The following is a 17,007-nucleotide window of genomic DNA, read 5'->3' as shown; positions in this document are numbered from 1 at the left end:
TCCTTGCATTTCTCCCTGGTTGCATACTAAATCCACAAACTAGCTGCGGTTTCTCAATACAACGGAAATGCAACTCAAAGGCATTCAACTGCCACGTGGTAATCGATAGGATAGTGTGTTGTTAAGGCCCAAGGTCACCCACTCAAATTGGTGCGGAGTGATTCATAAAATTCGGCGAATAAATGCTCTAGTTTTTATATCGTCTGTTTAAAAATACTTTCATAACTTGATTGATGTTACCAGACCAAAAACTCGCACGCCATTTTGTGCATGAAGGTAATTTTTATGTATTCAAAAATAATAATGGACGGGTATGCGCATTTCGTTGTCTTTGAGCGCGGTTTTATTTTGTTTCGACTCCTATCTTCATCTAAGCTATAGAAACCTCTTTCTTTCGGAGCACGGCCCACTAAAAGAAGTAAGTTATTACACATATTATTTTTTAATAGAACTGTTTTATTCTAGAAGGAACGCTACGCCATAGGTACAAAAATAGATTTACAATCGGTCGTTAAACAGTGATAATATTGGCTTTACGGTGACAGTGAAGATCTCTAAACTATACACGATAATAACGGTGCAAACGTGAAAATAATATTAGCGAACAAGTGAAAATTAGCTCAAAGTGCAACAGCATAATAAAGGCACCGTTCCGCGAGCGTGAAGCAAATTACTACTTGGATTGCGGAATTTCGCGACGTTGATTAGAAAACACAGTGGAAATGTTGATTTCATTGAATTTTTGACTGCACATGGAAAGACACACAACGGGAATGATATAATATATACGCGTGCAAAATGACTGCCAAGTTATAGACTGTGTAATGTCACTGTTGACAAAAGGACATAAAACCACCCTGCACATACAAGAAAAGTGTATCTATAACTAATACGAACAAATTCCACAGCTTATGAATGATCACACAATTGCAAAGTGTTTGTAGCCGATTACGAAAGCAACTGTTTTTTCTTGTCAATTTCGGATTGGGCGTGATTCGCTTGACTGAGCAGGTGTTCCTTGCGCTCACCCAGTTGCGCTATCTGAAGTTGCTGGGGCGGGCCTGCAAAAAATAAATATTTGACTTTATTTGTCAAAAAATGATAAAAACATTAAAAAACGTGTTCGGTAAAACCATGTTACTACCACACCGAGGCACTATTTTGTAGTTATACACAAAGACGATGCCTTCCCAGTTTCCACCTATACGACTTGGCAATAAAAGTTTGCCTTTATCATAAAAAGACTACCTTCAAGGTTCGAATATAATAAAGAACAAAATCAACATAGTTTGACATGAGGGTAATTTTTTAAGGCTTGTGGCCTGCGTACCAAGGTTACGTAACCGCAGGGTAAATAGCGCAGTACGTGGGGAACTTATTTATAAGGAGAAACTCCCTTAACTATCTCACGCTGGAGCGCCGAGTGTTAACATTCGATGAGCAAACATAATCTCGATAATAGCCTACTCCATGATTGTCCGTTCCCGGCTTGCCACGCATTTACATCACAGCTTTGGGATTTGGGGGAACCACGCAGTGACGTAATTTGCGTCATCTTCTATCCCATACAGGCATTTTGTTTGTTTAACAGGAGGAAACGGAACCGTTTAAAATAAAAAAGTCGCTCACTGCTTAATTTATCAACCGACCAAACACTTACAAATGTGGGCTAAAAATATGTGACGCAAAGATTGTGAATCTAAAAGGCAAAAATACCAAACGTCTACCCACGCGCCACCCTGTGGAGTAGGCCTAAGCTATTTTTATAAAACACATACACCAAATTTGGAAACTCTGTTTCGACTGTGCTGTTTTGAAAAGATCAAATATAACTATTTCAATGACAGTGCCCTTTGTAAAAATTAAATCGGTACTTCGTAAATATTGAACTACCAAACCGGACCGTTTCTCATACCAAGACGGTTAGCAAGCCCTAGCAACTACAGTCGTATAACCTTTACAGACAGTTGGAAAATATAACACCACCCTATTTGTAGAAAAACCATGGCTTTTAAAGTGTAACTTTTTGACTTGTTATCCGCAAACACAACTAGCAACTACAATCGCATAACCCTTACGAAGTCGTGTAACCCTTTGAAACAATAGCAACGCTCTATTTGTAAATACATTATGACAAGTGTTACCTTTTGACTTGTTATCAGTTGTATTGGCCAGATCGCTTTCAGTCTGTACACATTTCATCAGTTGGTGATTGACAGCATCAAGTCGCTCCTGCAACTTGGCAACCTGACCTCGAATAACCGTCCGAGCGTCCGTGAGCCGACGAGGCATGTTCACAGGAGCCGGTGACCTGTTCAAAATGCATAATGTTTAAGATGTGGTCAAACGAGCTTTGTAGATGCTGCTGGTAAAATATCGCTAGCCTATTTTTGGGAAACGCGATTGATTGTCTAAAATTTTGACAGTGAAAAATTGCCCCTACGATAAAACAAACGATAACAAGTATATATAAGACGTTTTACTTTTGAGAATTTACAAGTGTACGGTGTCGTTATTTTGACCGCATTTGATTTGTAACCGTTATTAAGACATTTTTAAACGCCAAACGAATACTATCATAACTAAAGCTTCTCTGTTATGTGATAAACCAGGGGTGAATTTGATTTGTTCGCTTGCACTGCAAAAAAATAGTTACACATTCTAATTCCATATTCGCAGGCCACAGGTTGTGCACCCCTGTGATGAACATACAAACTATACAACATCAAAATTTAGTTTACCTTTCGATGACTCCATCCGAATTGCGAAGCTGACGTAACCTATTAGCCATGAACACGTCATCGGTATTTGGTTTTACTCTTTTTGCCACAAGATGTCGCAGTGTGTCGTCGTTCCGGAACTTTCCATATTGCGCAAGTCGGTTTTGCACGCTCTGCGCAAAAAGTATGATGTTGTTGTAAATTTGCGGATACATAGCAAATTGACAATAAACCTTTCAATCTGTCGAGTCTTACATGGGAGTGTGGGATGCAAGAATGTGGTCAATTTGTAGAGAACACTTTTTCGTGTCAGACAACGGTACAGGTGGTGTATCGATAGTTCGTAACATTTTTACTGGCCTGGCGAAAACTGCGTTGGTTTTTACTGGCCATTTTTACTGGCCTGGCGAAAACGCATTGCACTCATTTTACCCATCAGAAATGCCTTTTCCTTGTTTAGGGCGTAAATCTTAATTATCAACTTTTTTCGCGCAACCATCTTGCCAAAAGCGTTGGAAACACAATACGTTTTTGACATTCTTTGCCCATCGCATTATTATGTCAACAGAATCACAAAAATTGCAAATTGGGCCCAAGGCTGCATTGAATTGTCTTGCATGGTGTAATACAAATCAGTCATGAAGAAGCCCTCAGTTGAAAGCCTATTAAAGTTGCTTTGCGATTTGTCGGAGTTTGAGTTCACATTCCTCAGTGTAGGTTGGCGCATAAAAGGTACACCGCAACGTTTTACTTTGAAGAGACGTCAGAAAACGATTAAAAAATTACATGCTAACTTGGACTGCTTCTTATAAGAAACGAGTTGGAAAAACAAAACCACAAAGACATATTCAAATGCATATGTACTCCCTAAAAACACGTCATGTTTTTTTTGAGAAAGGCGTTGGTAATTTTTTCCGAACAAAACGACTTGGGCATGTTTGCAATGACAGTTTAAGTAAACTCTGCAATATAGACTAATGGCAACAAAACTTTACAATCCAAATCGCTTTTTCGTTTTCGACTTTACGTCAACCATGGTCCAGTCAAAACACACAGTTGCGTCAAACACGAACGACGTCATAAACCTTATTTTCAACAAGGGAATAGAATTGTTTAAAAATCGAATTTCCGCTGGTCCCATTTGACGCACTCTGCTGTTGATTTTATGCGAACCAAATGCTTAGGACTGGTATGTCCTCCTTATTGCTTACGTCATGTTACGTCACCTAAATTGAAATGGCCACCGCAAAATGAGGCCCATTGTCGCTGTTTTTTCTCCATTGGTAGCTCGTTGTACGAAGTGTTATCGCAATTCAGTGAAGCACAAGCTTAAATAGTGAAAAACTCTTGCAAGAATCCAAGAACTAGTTTTAGGTTCCATACAAAACGAAATTGCAGAAAAATGTCGCACTAAGCAAGGCTAAGTGGAAGAAAACGCCTAAAACCGTTACCATCGATTGATCACCACACAAAATCGACATCGGCAATTTGAAGGTACGAATTATCGGGACCTATGTGATTCATAAGGTATGAAACCTTAATGACGATTACGGGAAAAAGATATATGAAGCATCTAATACGACCAGTCAAACACATACTTGGCGGAAGGTAGATGCTTCGTAAATCTTAATAAAATTGTTAATTAGCCATCGTTTCTAAAAAAAACACGGCTTAAAAATTCTTAACCCCATCATACCACATAAATCATTGCATTGTGTATACTCAATGAACAGCACAGTTTTTAAGTTTCCATGCACTTAACACGGAGATTTATCAATGCACGTAAACCACCGCCGGTGGGAATTCCCCTTTGTACTTTTTTATGAATCACATACTTGTTTGGTGAAGTTTGTTGATACTGGCGTGAAGACGTTGACGTCAATTAAATCATCCAGCACGTGGAGTTTCGTTTCCAATCCTTGAGCCGTTTCGAGTGGAGCCACGTCCAACGCGCCGCCATTGCTCGAAGCTGATTGGCTGGCAACGCGAGCACGTGAGAAGAACATGTCCTCGCAGGAGGCTTTGAGCGCCTGTAAAGTGTTTAAGGCGTTAGAAATATGGCAAGCGAAGTGAGCCGTTTAAGACCTCAAGTAACGACGCGAAAATCACTATTCGCTTTAATTTTACTCCCAACCAAGCGGTTAGGTGTCTATACTTTAGCCAATCCGGCCTATGTTTTGTTTACCAGCTCCACTAATGCTGCCTTACGGGTCGAAACAGTGTGCCCAATTAGCAGCTTACTTATTGTTTATTGGCTGGGTGCATTTAAGCTTATTATAGTTTGGGACATGACGCACAAATTTACAGGATTTATTGTAATGTCGTGACATCACAGTACCTATAGCAACAAGTACAACATGAAAAAGACAACAGACATGGTATTACAATTTGGTCGAGCTGACTATGCTCCGAAGCTTTCAATTTTGTTCGACATAGAAACTCCTTCAATTTAACCCCAGCGTTCATCTCATTTTCACAGTCATAAATGGAACATATAACAATATATAACATGAAAACTGACATGCCGGCCCCTGGGAAGCATCGCTTTAGCAAACAATAAACTCTTCTCAGTGAAATTTCACGCCAGGCCTATTGATGGCGTTATACCGAATCAACCAATCTCCAAGCATTCCATACGGCAAAGAACTGACTAGAAAAATCTAGCCTGATGTGGTGGGATTCGAACCCACTCCAATTAAATAATATTACACACTAAATTGTCGGAAAGGTTTTATTAAATGGACCTGTTTGGACCAAGTTGTTGGACGTTCGATGCAGAAAGGTTTAAATTTTCAAGTAATGTTTCGTTTAAGGCAATCGAAAAGTAATGCATTTTGTGGCCTTGTAGAGTAATTAATGTACTAATATGGCACGCTACTGACCTTGTAAAATGCACGGAGGAAATATGGATCAGAATCATCGTCCAGTTGACCCACAGCGATGTGTGCCATGCAATGGATGACCACCATTACGAAGTCACCAACCGATGTGAGGCGATCGGCTCGTACAAAGAGCATACGACGAGCCCGTTGGTAAAAGAATGACTGGCGGAATGCGTTGCGATCATAGTTGTTTGCGGGAAGGTTGTTAGCGAGAAGAAGAGTGACTTCCTCAGTCTAAATGTTAGAAGTCGATTACTCAACGTTTAAATGTTATGAGCTAGGGCAGTGGTTCTCAAAGTATGGGTCGCGACCCAAACGTGGGTCGCGCAGGTTCAAAAAATGGGTCGCGCTATGGTGGTTCAATTCTACCCAAACAAACTATTACTGCATTAAGTAAAAACAAACGAATTTACTTAATGTAGTAGTAGTAAAGTCCACTCACTCGACCACGTTGTACAGTAAAACGAACTAATCATTGCAAAATACCGACAATAGCCTTCAAATTGTACTGTTACGCACATGGCGATTGTTACGTCATAGTACGGGGAATAAAAGTTAATCATGCGAAACTGAACGTGGAGATGTAACAGATACAGTTTAAGGATTAGTAAGTATTCGTACAAGGAACCTTTTTTAGATTTGGGATTCACTTCTATCAATGATCATGGTGCTGCAATGCCACAATGTGTGTTGTGTTATGTGGTATTGTGGAATCGAACTCGTTAAACCTGCAGCCATTTTGACATGGGCAGACTCCAGTGCGGCCACGACGTGGCCTCGAAATTGTTACATTTTTTTATGTTTGAGGCTTGGGTCGTGAGATGGTCATAATACTTTTTGCACATCAGTAAGTATGAAATGTAAACATATTTAAAGAGGAATAAAGGTAGGGGATGGTGAAAAGGTTTTTGTAATTGCTCGTGACTTTTTTGACCCAAACACTGAAATGACTTAAAGTTACAACGTGTTGGACAAGGTTTGGTCTTATATTAACAAAAAAAAAGTTGTTTAAAAACATAATGTTGCGGTTGTTAATGTTTCTATTGTAAGTCTCTTTTTTTCACAAAAAGCACTTTAAATAAATAAAGCAGCTTTTTGTCGTTTTGTTGAAAAATAATCTTTCGCAATTCCTTCAGTTTTTTACAAACGGGGTTTAGGAGTCACAATGCAGTACTTGCCTCCAGTACATTCTGCAGCATTCTTGCAACAAACACTCCGAATCTGTAAACGACGAACTGACTCGGTGTGAGTTGGTTGATCTCAGCCGGCACAAGTTCCCCTTGCAACATCCATTGTGCATCCTGCACGAAATAATCACTTCGTAATTTTTTATCTCAGTGACAAAATTAGTTGTCATTGCTTAATGCTAGAACACGCATAACATTTTATCTAGTGACAGTCGCATATATCGGATATCTTTATCTTTAACAAAGGATATCTTTAACAACAGGCGATGTGTTCACTAAAACTTGCAATATAACGCTTATACGTTTGCTTGCCATGTGGCACACTGTATATTTGAATGCACATCTGGGGGACATATTATGTATGGTTGTACGGTCGCTGGTTTGTGTATAGTCCTTTTAACAAACGCACCTGTATGTCAATGAAGGGTGTCGATGTTGATCCCTTGACTTTTGCATCGCCCGGTTTCAGATGGACCTGAAGTCGTTCTTCCATTTCCTGTAGTTGCTGTAGAAAAGACAAACCAAAAAGGGGACATTAATGTCAACCAAACATCTATTTGGTTGCAATTTCTTCTGTTTATTCCTTATTTTCAACACAAAACATTTGATTCTCTAAGATCTCAATCGTTTAAACGTTTTTTTTTCTATGATTGTTTACAAGGACGCTTTACATCACAAAACCGTTTAACTCAGTAAAACAGACCGGTTTAAATCGTGTTTTACAGTTATACAAGCACCCTTTTGCAAAAACGTTTAAAAAGGTAAGAACAAATTCTGACCTCTTAACACTACTCAGCAAAAACGCAACTCCAGTCGGTGTTAAATACCACATACTGTTTTCATTAGCGACGGCTCAACTAGTTTTTTATGTGGTTTAACTTGAAGAAGTCAGAATTCTGTAGCATTTTATGTGGTTTACCTTGAAGAAGTCAGAATTCTGTAGCATTGTATTCCATTCAGCGGGCACAGCACCTGCCATCATCGGTATTCCGGCGATAATATTCGTCTGTGCATAGGTCGGGGATTCCCCTTCGTCGGAGTCAGAACTGTCCGAGCTGTCATCTTTATCGTCACGTGAGCTGTGACAAAAAGAATCATTCAAAATGTTGAATTAGCATACAAAGCGGAAAAGTCGAGTTAAGTTTATTTCGCTTGGTGAAATAACACATAGCGACACAGTTGCACTAAAACAATCACCAAGCCGGAAATAGCGCAACGTTAAAACGTTATGAAGCGCAAAACAGTGGAGTGGATCAAGGCTAAACGCACTGCAGCTACACCGTATTATGATGCGTTATACGGCGGGAGCTCATAAGAGAGTGAGTTTGGCGCACTGTGAGTATAACACGACTGGGACCTGGGGGGAAACGTTGGTGGGACCAGTCGGTGGGTAGTTTGAATGAAAAGAAATTGTGTTAATACGACTACTACCAATTCCTTAAACCCAATCATGTACATTTTATAAAACGTTTTAAAATGGTACAATTTTAAAGGCTTCTTAATCCACCTGACAACTTCCTGTGTGGCGAGCAACATCTTCTCCGTCTTTTCCATATCTCGTTTTCCGTCTTCCACGATCTTGATCATCTGTTCCGCTTCTTCGGCGTCTAGTTTGCTCATCGCTTTCGACTTAAGCTCTTCTTGTTTCCTTCTGCGTCTCTCCTCCAATTTCTTCTTCAGCTCATCTTTGGAGCGCTGACGTTCAGCTGCAAGGTTTGCCTGAATAAAAAAATGATGTTGTTTGAAACACTATATACGGATCTGTTCATAAGTTTAATGGTAAAAATAACGGCCCAAATAGACGTAAAAAGCGACATGCTTTATTGTTCAAACGTTTCGGCAAATGCTCATGCCATCATCAGTGATATCAAGCATGTCGCTTTTTACGTCTATTTGGGCCGTTATTTTTACCATTAAACTGATGTTGTTTGTTTTGGATGATAAGTATCAAAAAATAAAGCCAAATTATATTTTTATTGCCACGTCATTAAATTATCATTGTTGAACAGTTTCGTTAAAAAAACGGAAAAAAACATGGGTTATTAAGTCAAGTGTTCGAATGCCAACCGGTTAAAAGGTCATTTACTATGTTACGGTTTACCACCAATTTCCATTTGAAGTTTGGTAGTGATTAACCAAACTGTATTTTTTTGCACGATCAAGTAAGAATTTCGTGATTTTTGTAACTGACGGATTGAGAGTATATACTCGATGTATTATTCTGTCACACATAGGTTCCAGCTTCAACCTCTAAAACGTTTGCATGATAAATGCGATTAATTCAGCGACGATTTTATCAAATACGGTTACGAAAGTTAAGAACCTTAAATGTCAACTAAAATCAACACAAACGCGTTTTCAACCTTATTTCTCTGGCTATTTTTGCCATATTACGTATTCTCCGATTTAATGAAAATAGAAATGATAAAGAAACACAATTGGTTAAAAAAATATTTTTGTACGTTGTGTGGGTGGGCACGTAATAGGTGTTGACAGTTCATATACATAACCATTGATTAAAACGTCTAAAAAAATCTTTACGTTTTTTGCTTGGCTTCGCTTGAGAAGTTGTGATCAATAGAATAGACACGGTCATATTTGACTCAAAACCGCCCTTCCACCTAACATATTTCTATTGTTGCGTCATAAAGAAATGCGCGAAGAACGAAGTTTGGAATTTTTTTACCGGAAGCTGATCATGCTTAAAGCGAGTTTTCGACAAATTTTAAGGTTATATTTAGAAAAAACTATCTGGTTTTAAATCCTACCAACAAGGATTTTTGAAAACGCCCAAAACAAATTTCGACAGACAAAAATTGAATTACAACTCCAGTTTGTCATTTCTCAAGGTTTTGATCGATGTTTCATGGTGATTTCCTCACATGAGTTCGTGATTCATTGAATCAATATCATGTAAACATAGGCGGCTACTTACATCATTATGAGGGTATTTCCATAGATGTTGTATGTTGCGACAAATAGTTAGATGGAAAATTTTACCGATTAATGGCTTTGCGATGTTTTAAATTCACACTAAGCTAGCGCCAAAATGTTTCTCTTTTCTTGCGTTTTTCAAGTAAATATTTATGTGTATAGACGTATATTTCTATGATACCAAAGTTTGTCATTGCATTTTATCTGTTTAACGTAACTTATAAGCTCGTTGCTTGGTAGATGATTACTGGGATAACTCTGGTCAGCAGATTTACGTTAAAAAACGAACAGTTATTTGTCCGTAAGATTTTTAGACATATATATTTCGCCTTAACAGCATTATCAGTAGCTTATTAAAATAGAATCAATAGAGGAATATTAACCATAGATTCAAAATGACAAATCACTCAATGTTTTAATAAACTTAAGTTCAAACAAAGCTTTTTTTAACAAAATACCCGACCCACCGATAAAATTAGGAATCTCTTTTCCAAAACAATATGCAAAAAACGCTGTAAGTGTTTTACGGGTATCTTTCAGAACTTAAATACCAAACCCCAACCATTATGCGACAACACGTCCTTAGCATATTACCTCAATTTTTTTGACGCTTTCATGATGTTCCTTCAGCAGTTTATCTTTTTCATCTTGTGTGAGATCGGAGGCAAGGATCTCCTGCTCCCTGCGCTCCGCATCTTTCATGCTCGACTCCGCGCTCTTCTGCAACCTCTGATCCTCCTCCCGCTGGATCCTTATGGATGTGTCCGAGAGCTCCCTAGTGAGAGCATCCACTTCATCGGCGATGTGTTTGTTCGCTACAGCGAAAATGAATTCGTTTCGATGCCATTAGTTTATTTTTGTTGTCATAAGTCTTACTTTACGTCAACTTTTATATTCTTTTTTTTGCAACAAATCTTGTTTATACTTTGGTGTAAAAGGTATTTTTCACTTTATTCTGGTGGACAAGGATGCTTTTTATTACCAATAACAAAACTATGAGATTTGAAACATTGTCATGCAAACCAGTATTTTGTGATGAAGTCCTAAAACACCAGGGAATGTTTGTACTTTAAGATAGGGATTATTTTCCGACACATTTGGAAATCTCTCACGACACACAGTTTGAGAAAACTTCGGTAAGGTAAAATTTTAATGTTGTTATAGCAAGTTCATGCTTACAGAAGCTTTTTAGCTAATACAAAATAATTCATATAACCAAACTAGGTCAAAAGTCCGGATGCCACCTTTTTTCTCTTTCTTCCTCTTCTCACTCTTCAACTGCTGGATCTTTGTGTCAATCTCCTGTTTCTTCTGTTCGCGGAATTTCCTGGCTTCATCCGCCGCGAAAGCAGCTTCTTCGCCGTATTTGTGCATCAATGCCTGCATGAGACGAGCAAAATAAGAGAAAATCACAAAAGTACATTAAAAACGGTTTCTATTTTACTCATCTGATATAAATTTATTTTTTTAGTAAGTTTAGGTTAAGGAAATTACATTTCGTATCTTATCTCAATATTTCGCGTTTTTCATCTTCGATTTCTACGTCGCCGTGCAAACCCTATTGTAATTGTGATGATGGCATGTATTGCTGACAATGTGTTTGATTTGATTTAAGCATGTGTTTTTTACGACGATTCGGGCCTGAGAAGTTTAATTAATACCAGAAAATGTTTTTTATATCGCTAACGACAAACCAATACGAAAAATGAAAAATAGGGTAAAATTAGGCAAATTGAAAAGAGATGATAAAGTGACGTATTTTGACCTTTGTACCCCCCCTTTCCCCCCAACCAATAACAAGAAAATAAAAATTTTGAGAGCACAGAAACTAATCGTACAAAAAAACTTGTTTGTTATGGATTTTCATGTAATTAACAATTGTTCCTGCAATATAAATGTCTGTATGTCGACACTTTTATAGCAACAACGTCATCTTGCCTCTTCCGGGTTCAGGCTTCTCATGGTATCGGCTAACTCCTTCAAATGTTGTTCGCGCAATTCCAGTTTGCGTTCCGCTTGGTCGATTGCCAGTGATGCACAAGCCGCTTTCACAGCTGTTGCAATCATCACTTCGGTTTCCTTGTCAAATTCGGCCAGTTCTGCACAACAAGGAGTCTCAATTTACTACAAACCCAAGGAATCTCTTTTAACTTGCACATGTGGTTTGTAAATGGACACTTAAGCTATGGGAACATGACCAGTAAAGTTGATAAACGATCCGATTTCAAATAGTCAAATGGTTTGGCATCTACTTTGTAGTATATTTGGAAGAAATGAAATGCTTTAGTTGTAATGAGAGAAATTGGTCGCTAAAGATAAGGAACCACTGCTTTGGACAATCAGAGAAAATTGAACCTATTGCAGTGATCATATTTTTTTCAATTTACTTGGTTGAAAACTGGAACCAACAAATTTTGTAGGCGAAGTTTCATTGAAAAGACTTTATTTGCTCTCCTAAAACACCCTTTTCGATCAGCGCTGTTTATTTGGCAGGGAACACCTAAAGTAGTTCAGTAACGTTTTAGTGGTGTCAACAGATTTCTACCACCGATTTTGCCATAATTTTACAACAGAAACAAAATTACATTGCTGAACAAAGCGTGCAAAAACGCAGATTTTCCTACCTTTCTCTTGTTTCGCTTCAAGTTTTTTCTTCATCTTCATGACTTTGCCCGCTGGCTCACCGGCGTGACTCAGCAAAAACTCCTTGACCTGCTCCTCGTGCTGAGTCAGTATGTTGTCGCGCATCTCAGTTCGTTCGACGGAAGCCTGAGTGAAAAACAACACTGGAATCACGTAATCCGAATACACGATTACAAAAAATAGCGCAAGTTGGGAGAGAACAGAAATATGACGTCATTGTACTTTTTATGACGTCATACCGAAACTTAAACGTAAATCATTTATCAGTGCCAAGACTCGTGGGGAAGTTTTTAGGATTTTTTTCCTGGTACTACAAAAAAAGGTGAAAACTTTCCATGGAATTTTTTGCCACATCCGCGTGGAATGAAACCGCCTGAAAACACAAACTTGTCATGCCGGAAACAATTTAAACGTCTAGACGACACCTTTATTAATTTCCTCGATTTTTTTTTATAAATGTTAAATAGCAAGAATTATTCTATATTCTTCTGCTTAAACCGTTTTTTTTTATGTGGCCAGTTTTTTAAATATGATAAAAAGATCCCCCAGGTCTACATTTAAATATGATACAAAAATCCCCCAGGCCTTACATTTCCACTAATAGATACACAGTTCCAATCCTTTTGATTCACGAACAGAATAAAAAATAATATAATAAAGCTTAAAACAACGTTTGTCCCAATCTATTACATTTCCTTGCCCTAATATGCACAATTATACTTCGATTTTTATTTTCTTTGGTCCAACCCACCTTGGCTTTTGCTTTGCTCTTTGTGGCTTCCATCTCCCGTTGTAGACGGTCAGAGAGACTCGCCATTTCGCGCAAGTGACGTGGAAGCAGTACGTCACGCACCAGCTTGTCGAGGGGCACGTCATCACCTGACGTCACCACCGCAGCGACGGCGTTCTTTTCTTTCTGTCGCATTTTGTTTGAAGCTTCAGCGTCCCTCTGCGACTTCAGTGCGACCATGTCCTCCTCAACGATTGCCTGGAAAAGGAACACTTTATGAGTTGATTTTTTTTGAGCTCATGTCATGAAAAGTTTTTTTTAGAAATTAAAGATGCGCTAATACAGAAATCGTCCAGATCCAAGGATTTTCAACAGACGATTTCAGTCACATATAAAGACATATTCTAGCTGACATATTGTTTCCTAATACAAGCCACTGAGAATTCTTTTATTATAACAGTAAAGTTTTAATTTCAAGGAAACCATGCTTTAATGTAAACTAAATAATGCTATTCTGACAAATGTAATATTTTAACCGACGCTTCAACGTCCTATATTCAGGTCGCCTTCATCAGGGTAATAACACTCCAAAATTTAGCTCAAATAAAACAAAACAAAAAAGAGGCGAAAAGCAAACAGCGACACAATAAAAGCAAAGATAAGAAACGCAAGGGCTTTCAGTCAAAAGTCTTAAAGCAACTGCCTGTAGCAAGCAGAGACGTCCGTTTCAATGATGTGTCAAAAGATTGGTGAATGCTTTTGAATGTTATTGTGTTAAATATACACATGGGGATGACGAACAGAAGTCAATTTAACACCAGTAAACTAGAAAGTGCATCAAAGTTATGCAAATTTTGGCGAACCTGTTGCTTTTCAGTGAGATGTTTCTCCTTATTATCGCGTCGTTTCTTCATTTTTTCCTTCATTGCTTCTAATTGCCGTTTCTTTTCGCTGGCAAGTGACGAGTTGAGAGATTCGGCCTACATAGACAATATACATGTAAATACCAAAAAAATATCTCCGAAAAGCTGCGAAGCTGTAAGTTTAACTGTACAATTGAACGAGCAAAGTAAGCTGTAAGTTTAACTGTGCAATTGAACAAGCAAACTTAGGCTTCTTGTTTTCAAATTATTATCCAGATTACCATTTTCTTGCGCCAAATATGACAAAATGTAAAATATGATTTCAGTGTTCGAACTTTGATGCCTAAATTTCAAAAAAACAGTTGAAACCAATTTTACGCGATTTTAAACATCAGGTATTTCACAAATTGGTTCCTAAAGTGGCAGTTTACAGCATACACAAAACGCATTGATCCAAACATGCGTTCGTTTGTATGTTTACGTACAAGGCCATATGGTCTAATTATTGTGTCATGCTGGTGACATCACAACCAAGGTAGCATGTGCTCATTAAAGCATACATTCTGGCTTATGAGTGGTACTTAATTTTGATGGAATCCAATTTGGGAAATACGGCACTTAAAGCCAGATGTGGTGGAAATTCCACGAAAGCCTACGTTAAGTCTGACAGCCGTATACATCGTCATTACAAATATCGCAAATTTTCGCACAGTTTTGCCGGAATACTCCCTGAACGTTAATGTTTTGTTTGTTTTTGGAATATACAGTATTTTATAGCCTATAAATTCCTAGTCCATGAATTAGGACCGCGAGGTCGAAATATTACATGTTCGCAGATTCTAATCACCACAATTAGAGTTTGAGTTTAGTTCATAAACTTCCCCACCACAAAAGTTTGATCCGTCAGGTATTATCACAAGGCAGAAAATACGTACATAACCCCGTGTGTGGGCGTAAAAATAAGCACATACATGGCTAAGCATTCAGTGCACGTAATTTGCCCTGAAGGCAGCAGACGAAAATACGTTTTTGAGAAACAAAATTAACAATGGTTTGGTTTTGGTTTGTATGCGTCGCGTCTTACGTTATCGCGCGCGGTTCACCGCATTGCTCTATGATGCGAGAATTATGCTGATAAGGGGTTATAGGCCGGCAAAAATGCTGCAACGTAAACCATAATATGTTTGAAGCAATTATTACGTCCAGGCCAAGTTGCATGGGTGGTAGTTCAAACGCTTTTACGCCGAAATAGACAGGTCACATATTTGCCAGTTTAACAATAGAGAGTTAAACCTAGTTTGTACTGCATTTTGAAGTTGCCAGTATAGATATCAATGGGTTTGAAAGACATTATTTCTCAGTTTTTGAAATAAAGTTTCAGGCTGTTCGTTTGGTAATATGGAATTATTTGCTTGGTGCCATACTATACGCCGGTCTATAAAGGCATTTAACCTACGTATATGGAAACATGTGATCCTCTATTCATACTTTTTTACTTAGAAACAATTTTATTTATTAATTTAAAGCCATGTACAGAGTAGAAAAGTTTATAACATTATGTTACTGTTTAAGAAGAACACATGGTGCAGTACATCGGTACTTGCCTGCTTTTGATATTCCTTGATAAGTTTCTGTGTCTGTTTTTCGCTAAGATTTCGTTCCTGTGCTTCGGTTTGAGCTCTGCTGGCTGCTGCTGCCAGTTGAAGTTGAGCCTGTTCGTCACTTCTGTCGGCAATCTCCTTCGCCACTGCAAGAAAAATATAATTGTTCGTTTGGTTTCTTTCACTTCCATTTTAACAACCAAGTCAAAAAATGTAGCCTACAAAATCAACAAATTTTCTTGTCCAGTGTTTAGAACTCCATTGGAAAAATCATACTTGGTCTTGATATAAATATGCATAAAACTGTTTTTATAGAAGATTGTTTGAAGAAATGAAAAAAGATAATGTAACATTCATCTATTGTTAAAATAGAAACGTCGGCTTGTTATAATAGATACAGCTAGAAGATACACATATTTGTCAAGTCATCTATAGTTTTTGACAGTGCTATCTAAGATTTTAATGCAGCTATTATTTGGCAAGATCAAACCAAGTCAGCATATAACGGAATGGCTTGACTAAGATTCTGCTGACGTGAGGCAATTTCGGTATCATGTGTAGTAGTCAAAAACATTGATGAAATTAAATAAAATGAAACTCGCATTTTTCTTCTTCTTTCTTCATCTCTTCGTCCAACATCCTTTGTTCGCGAATGTGTTCAGCCTCCAACTTCGACAATTCCTCAACCTGACGACCAACACCCAAATGAAAAATCAAATATTTATTTTCGCGTTCAAATCTAAATAAATAACCACTTATGCAAACGAGAAACAAACTTCTACTAATACAGTGGTCCCCAAGTGGAAAAATTTTCTCTCAAGAATAGAATTTTGAAACTTGAGGGAAGGAATTTACTTTAATTTGTGCATGTGGTTTGTAAATAGACACTTAAGAACTGGGAATATAACCTGTAAAGTTGATAGAAAAAACAATTTCAAATTATCTTTGTATGGTTTAGCATCTACTATGTCATTTACTATGGGAGGAATTCGTCGACAAAGGTTAGAAGCCACTGTACTAACATATCGGATTTAGCCAGAACACACTAGAAATCACATGTCCAAGTCAATCGCCCAAAAAGTTAAATGTAAATACCTGTGCTTCAACCAAGCGTTGATTTTGTGCTTCTGTGCGCTCATCCATTTCCTCGACACGTTCAATGAGCGCACGGGCGCTTTCCGGAAGTTCCTGACCAACCGCCGACTTCCTCCTGGCCGCGAGCCGCAGTTGCTTGGCAACCGCTCTCTCCTTGGAAAGCTCCTCCTGTATCTTCTTGCGAGCCTCCAGACGCGCCAACAGTTTGTCTCTCTGCACAAACGATCCGCGTCATACTTGTGACGTCATATGTTGATTACGTCATGGATATTTAGGTTTGAAGCGATTTTGGGTAAAAAATTAAAATGGAAGTTATTTTTTATCCACCTGTTGTCCTTTTTCCATTGTCAGT

At 38.2% G+C, this 17,007-nt stretch overlaps 1 protein-coding gene across 1 annotated transcript in view; it reads right to left on the bottom strand.

Annotated features, from left to right (window-relative positions):
• Positions 1-435: 435 nt before the first annotated feature.
• Positions 436-17,007, bottom strand: part of LOC145224857 (uncharacterized) — an 81,724-nt gene continuing 65,152 nt past the window's right edge. Inside the window, exons 96-114 of the mRNA XM_080091494.1 lie at positions 16,983-17,006; positions 16,656-16,868; positions 16,163-16,247; positions 15,564-15,706; positions 13,960-14,076; positions 13,118-13,354; positions 12,348-12,492; positions 11,662-11,822; positions 10,968-11,103; positions 10,318-10,538; positions 8,297-8,508; positions 7,709-7,868; positions 7,199-7,294; positions 6,781-6,903; positions 5,603-5,836; positions 4,556-4,750; positions 2,742-2,893; positions 2,145-2,311; positions 436-1,061 (exon numbers count right to left, since the gene is read on the bottom strand). Coding sequence (XP_079947620.1) covers positions 949-1,061; positions 2,145-2,311; positions 2,742-2,893; positions 4,556-4,750; positions 5,603-5,836; positions 6,781-6,903; positions 7,199-7,294; positions 7,709-7,868; positions 8,297-8,508; positions 10,318-10,538; positions 10,968-11,103; positions 11,662-11,822; positions 12,348-12,492; positions 13,118-13,354; positions 13,960-14,076; positions 15,564-15,706; positions 16,163-16,247; positions 16,656-16,868; positions 16,983-17,006 — 2,934 coding nt within the window. The 3' untranslated portion in view covers positions 436-948. The remainder of the gene's footprint in view (positions 1,062-2,144; positions 2,312-2,741; positions 2,894-4,555; positions 4,751-5,602; positions 5,837-6,780; positions 6,904-7,198; positions 7,295-7,708; positions 7,869-8,296; positions 8,509-10,317; positions 10,539-10,967; positions 11,104-11,661; positions 11,823-12,347; positions 12,493-13,117; positions 13,355-13,959; positions 14,077-15,563; positions 15,707-16,162; positions 16,248-16,655; positions 16,869-16,982; position 17,007) is intronic.

The sequence above is a fragment of the Phallusia mammillata genome, chromosome 1 (assembly GCF_965637545.1).
Source record: "Phallusia mammillata chromosome 1, kaPhaMamm4.hap1.1, whole genome shotgun sequence".
In the NCBI taxonomy this organism is placed as follows: Eukaryota; Metazoa; Chordata; class Ascidiacea; order Phlebobranchia; family Ascidiidae; genus Phallusia; species Phallusia mammillata.
This window is presented reverse-complemented; position numbering and strand designations above follow the sequence as displayed.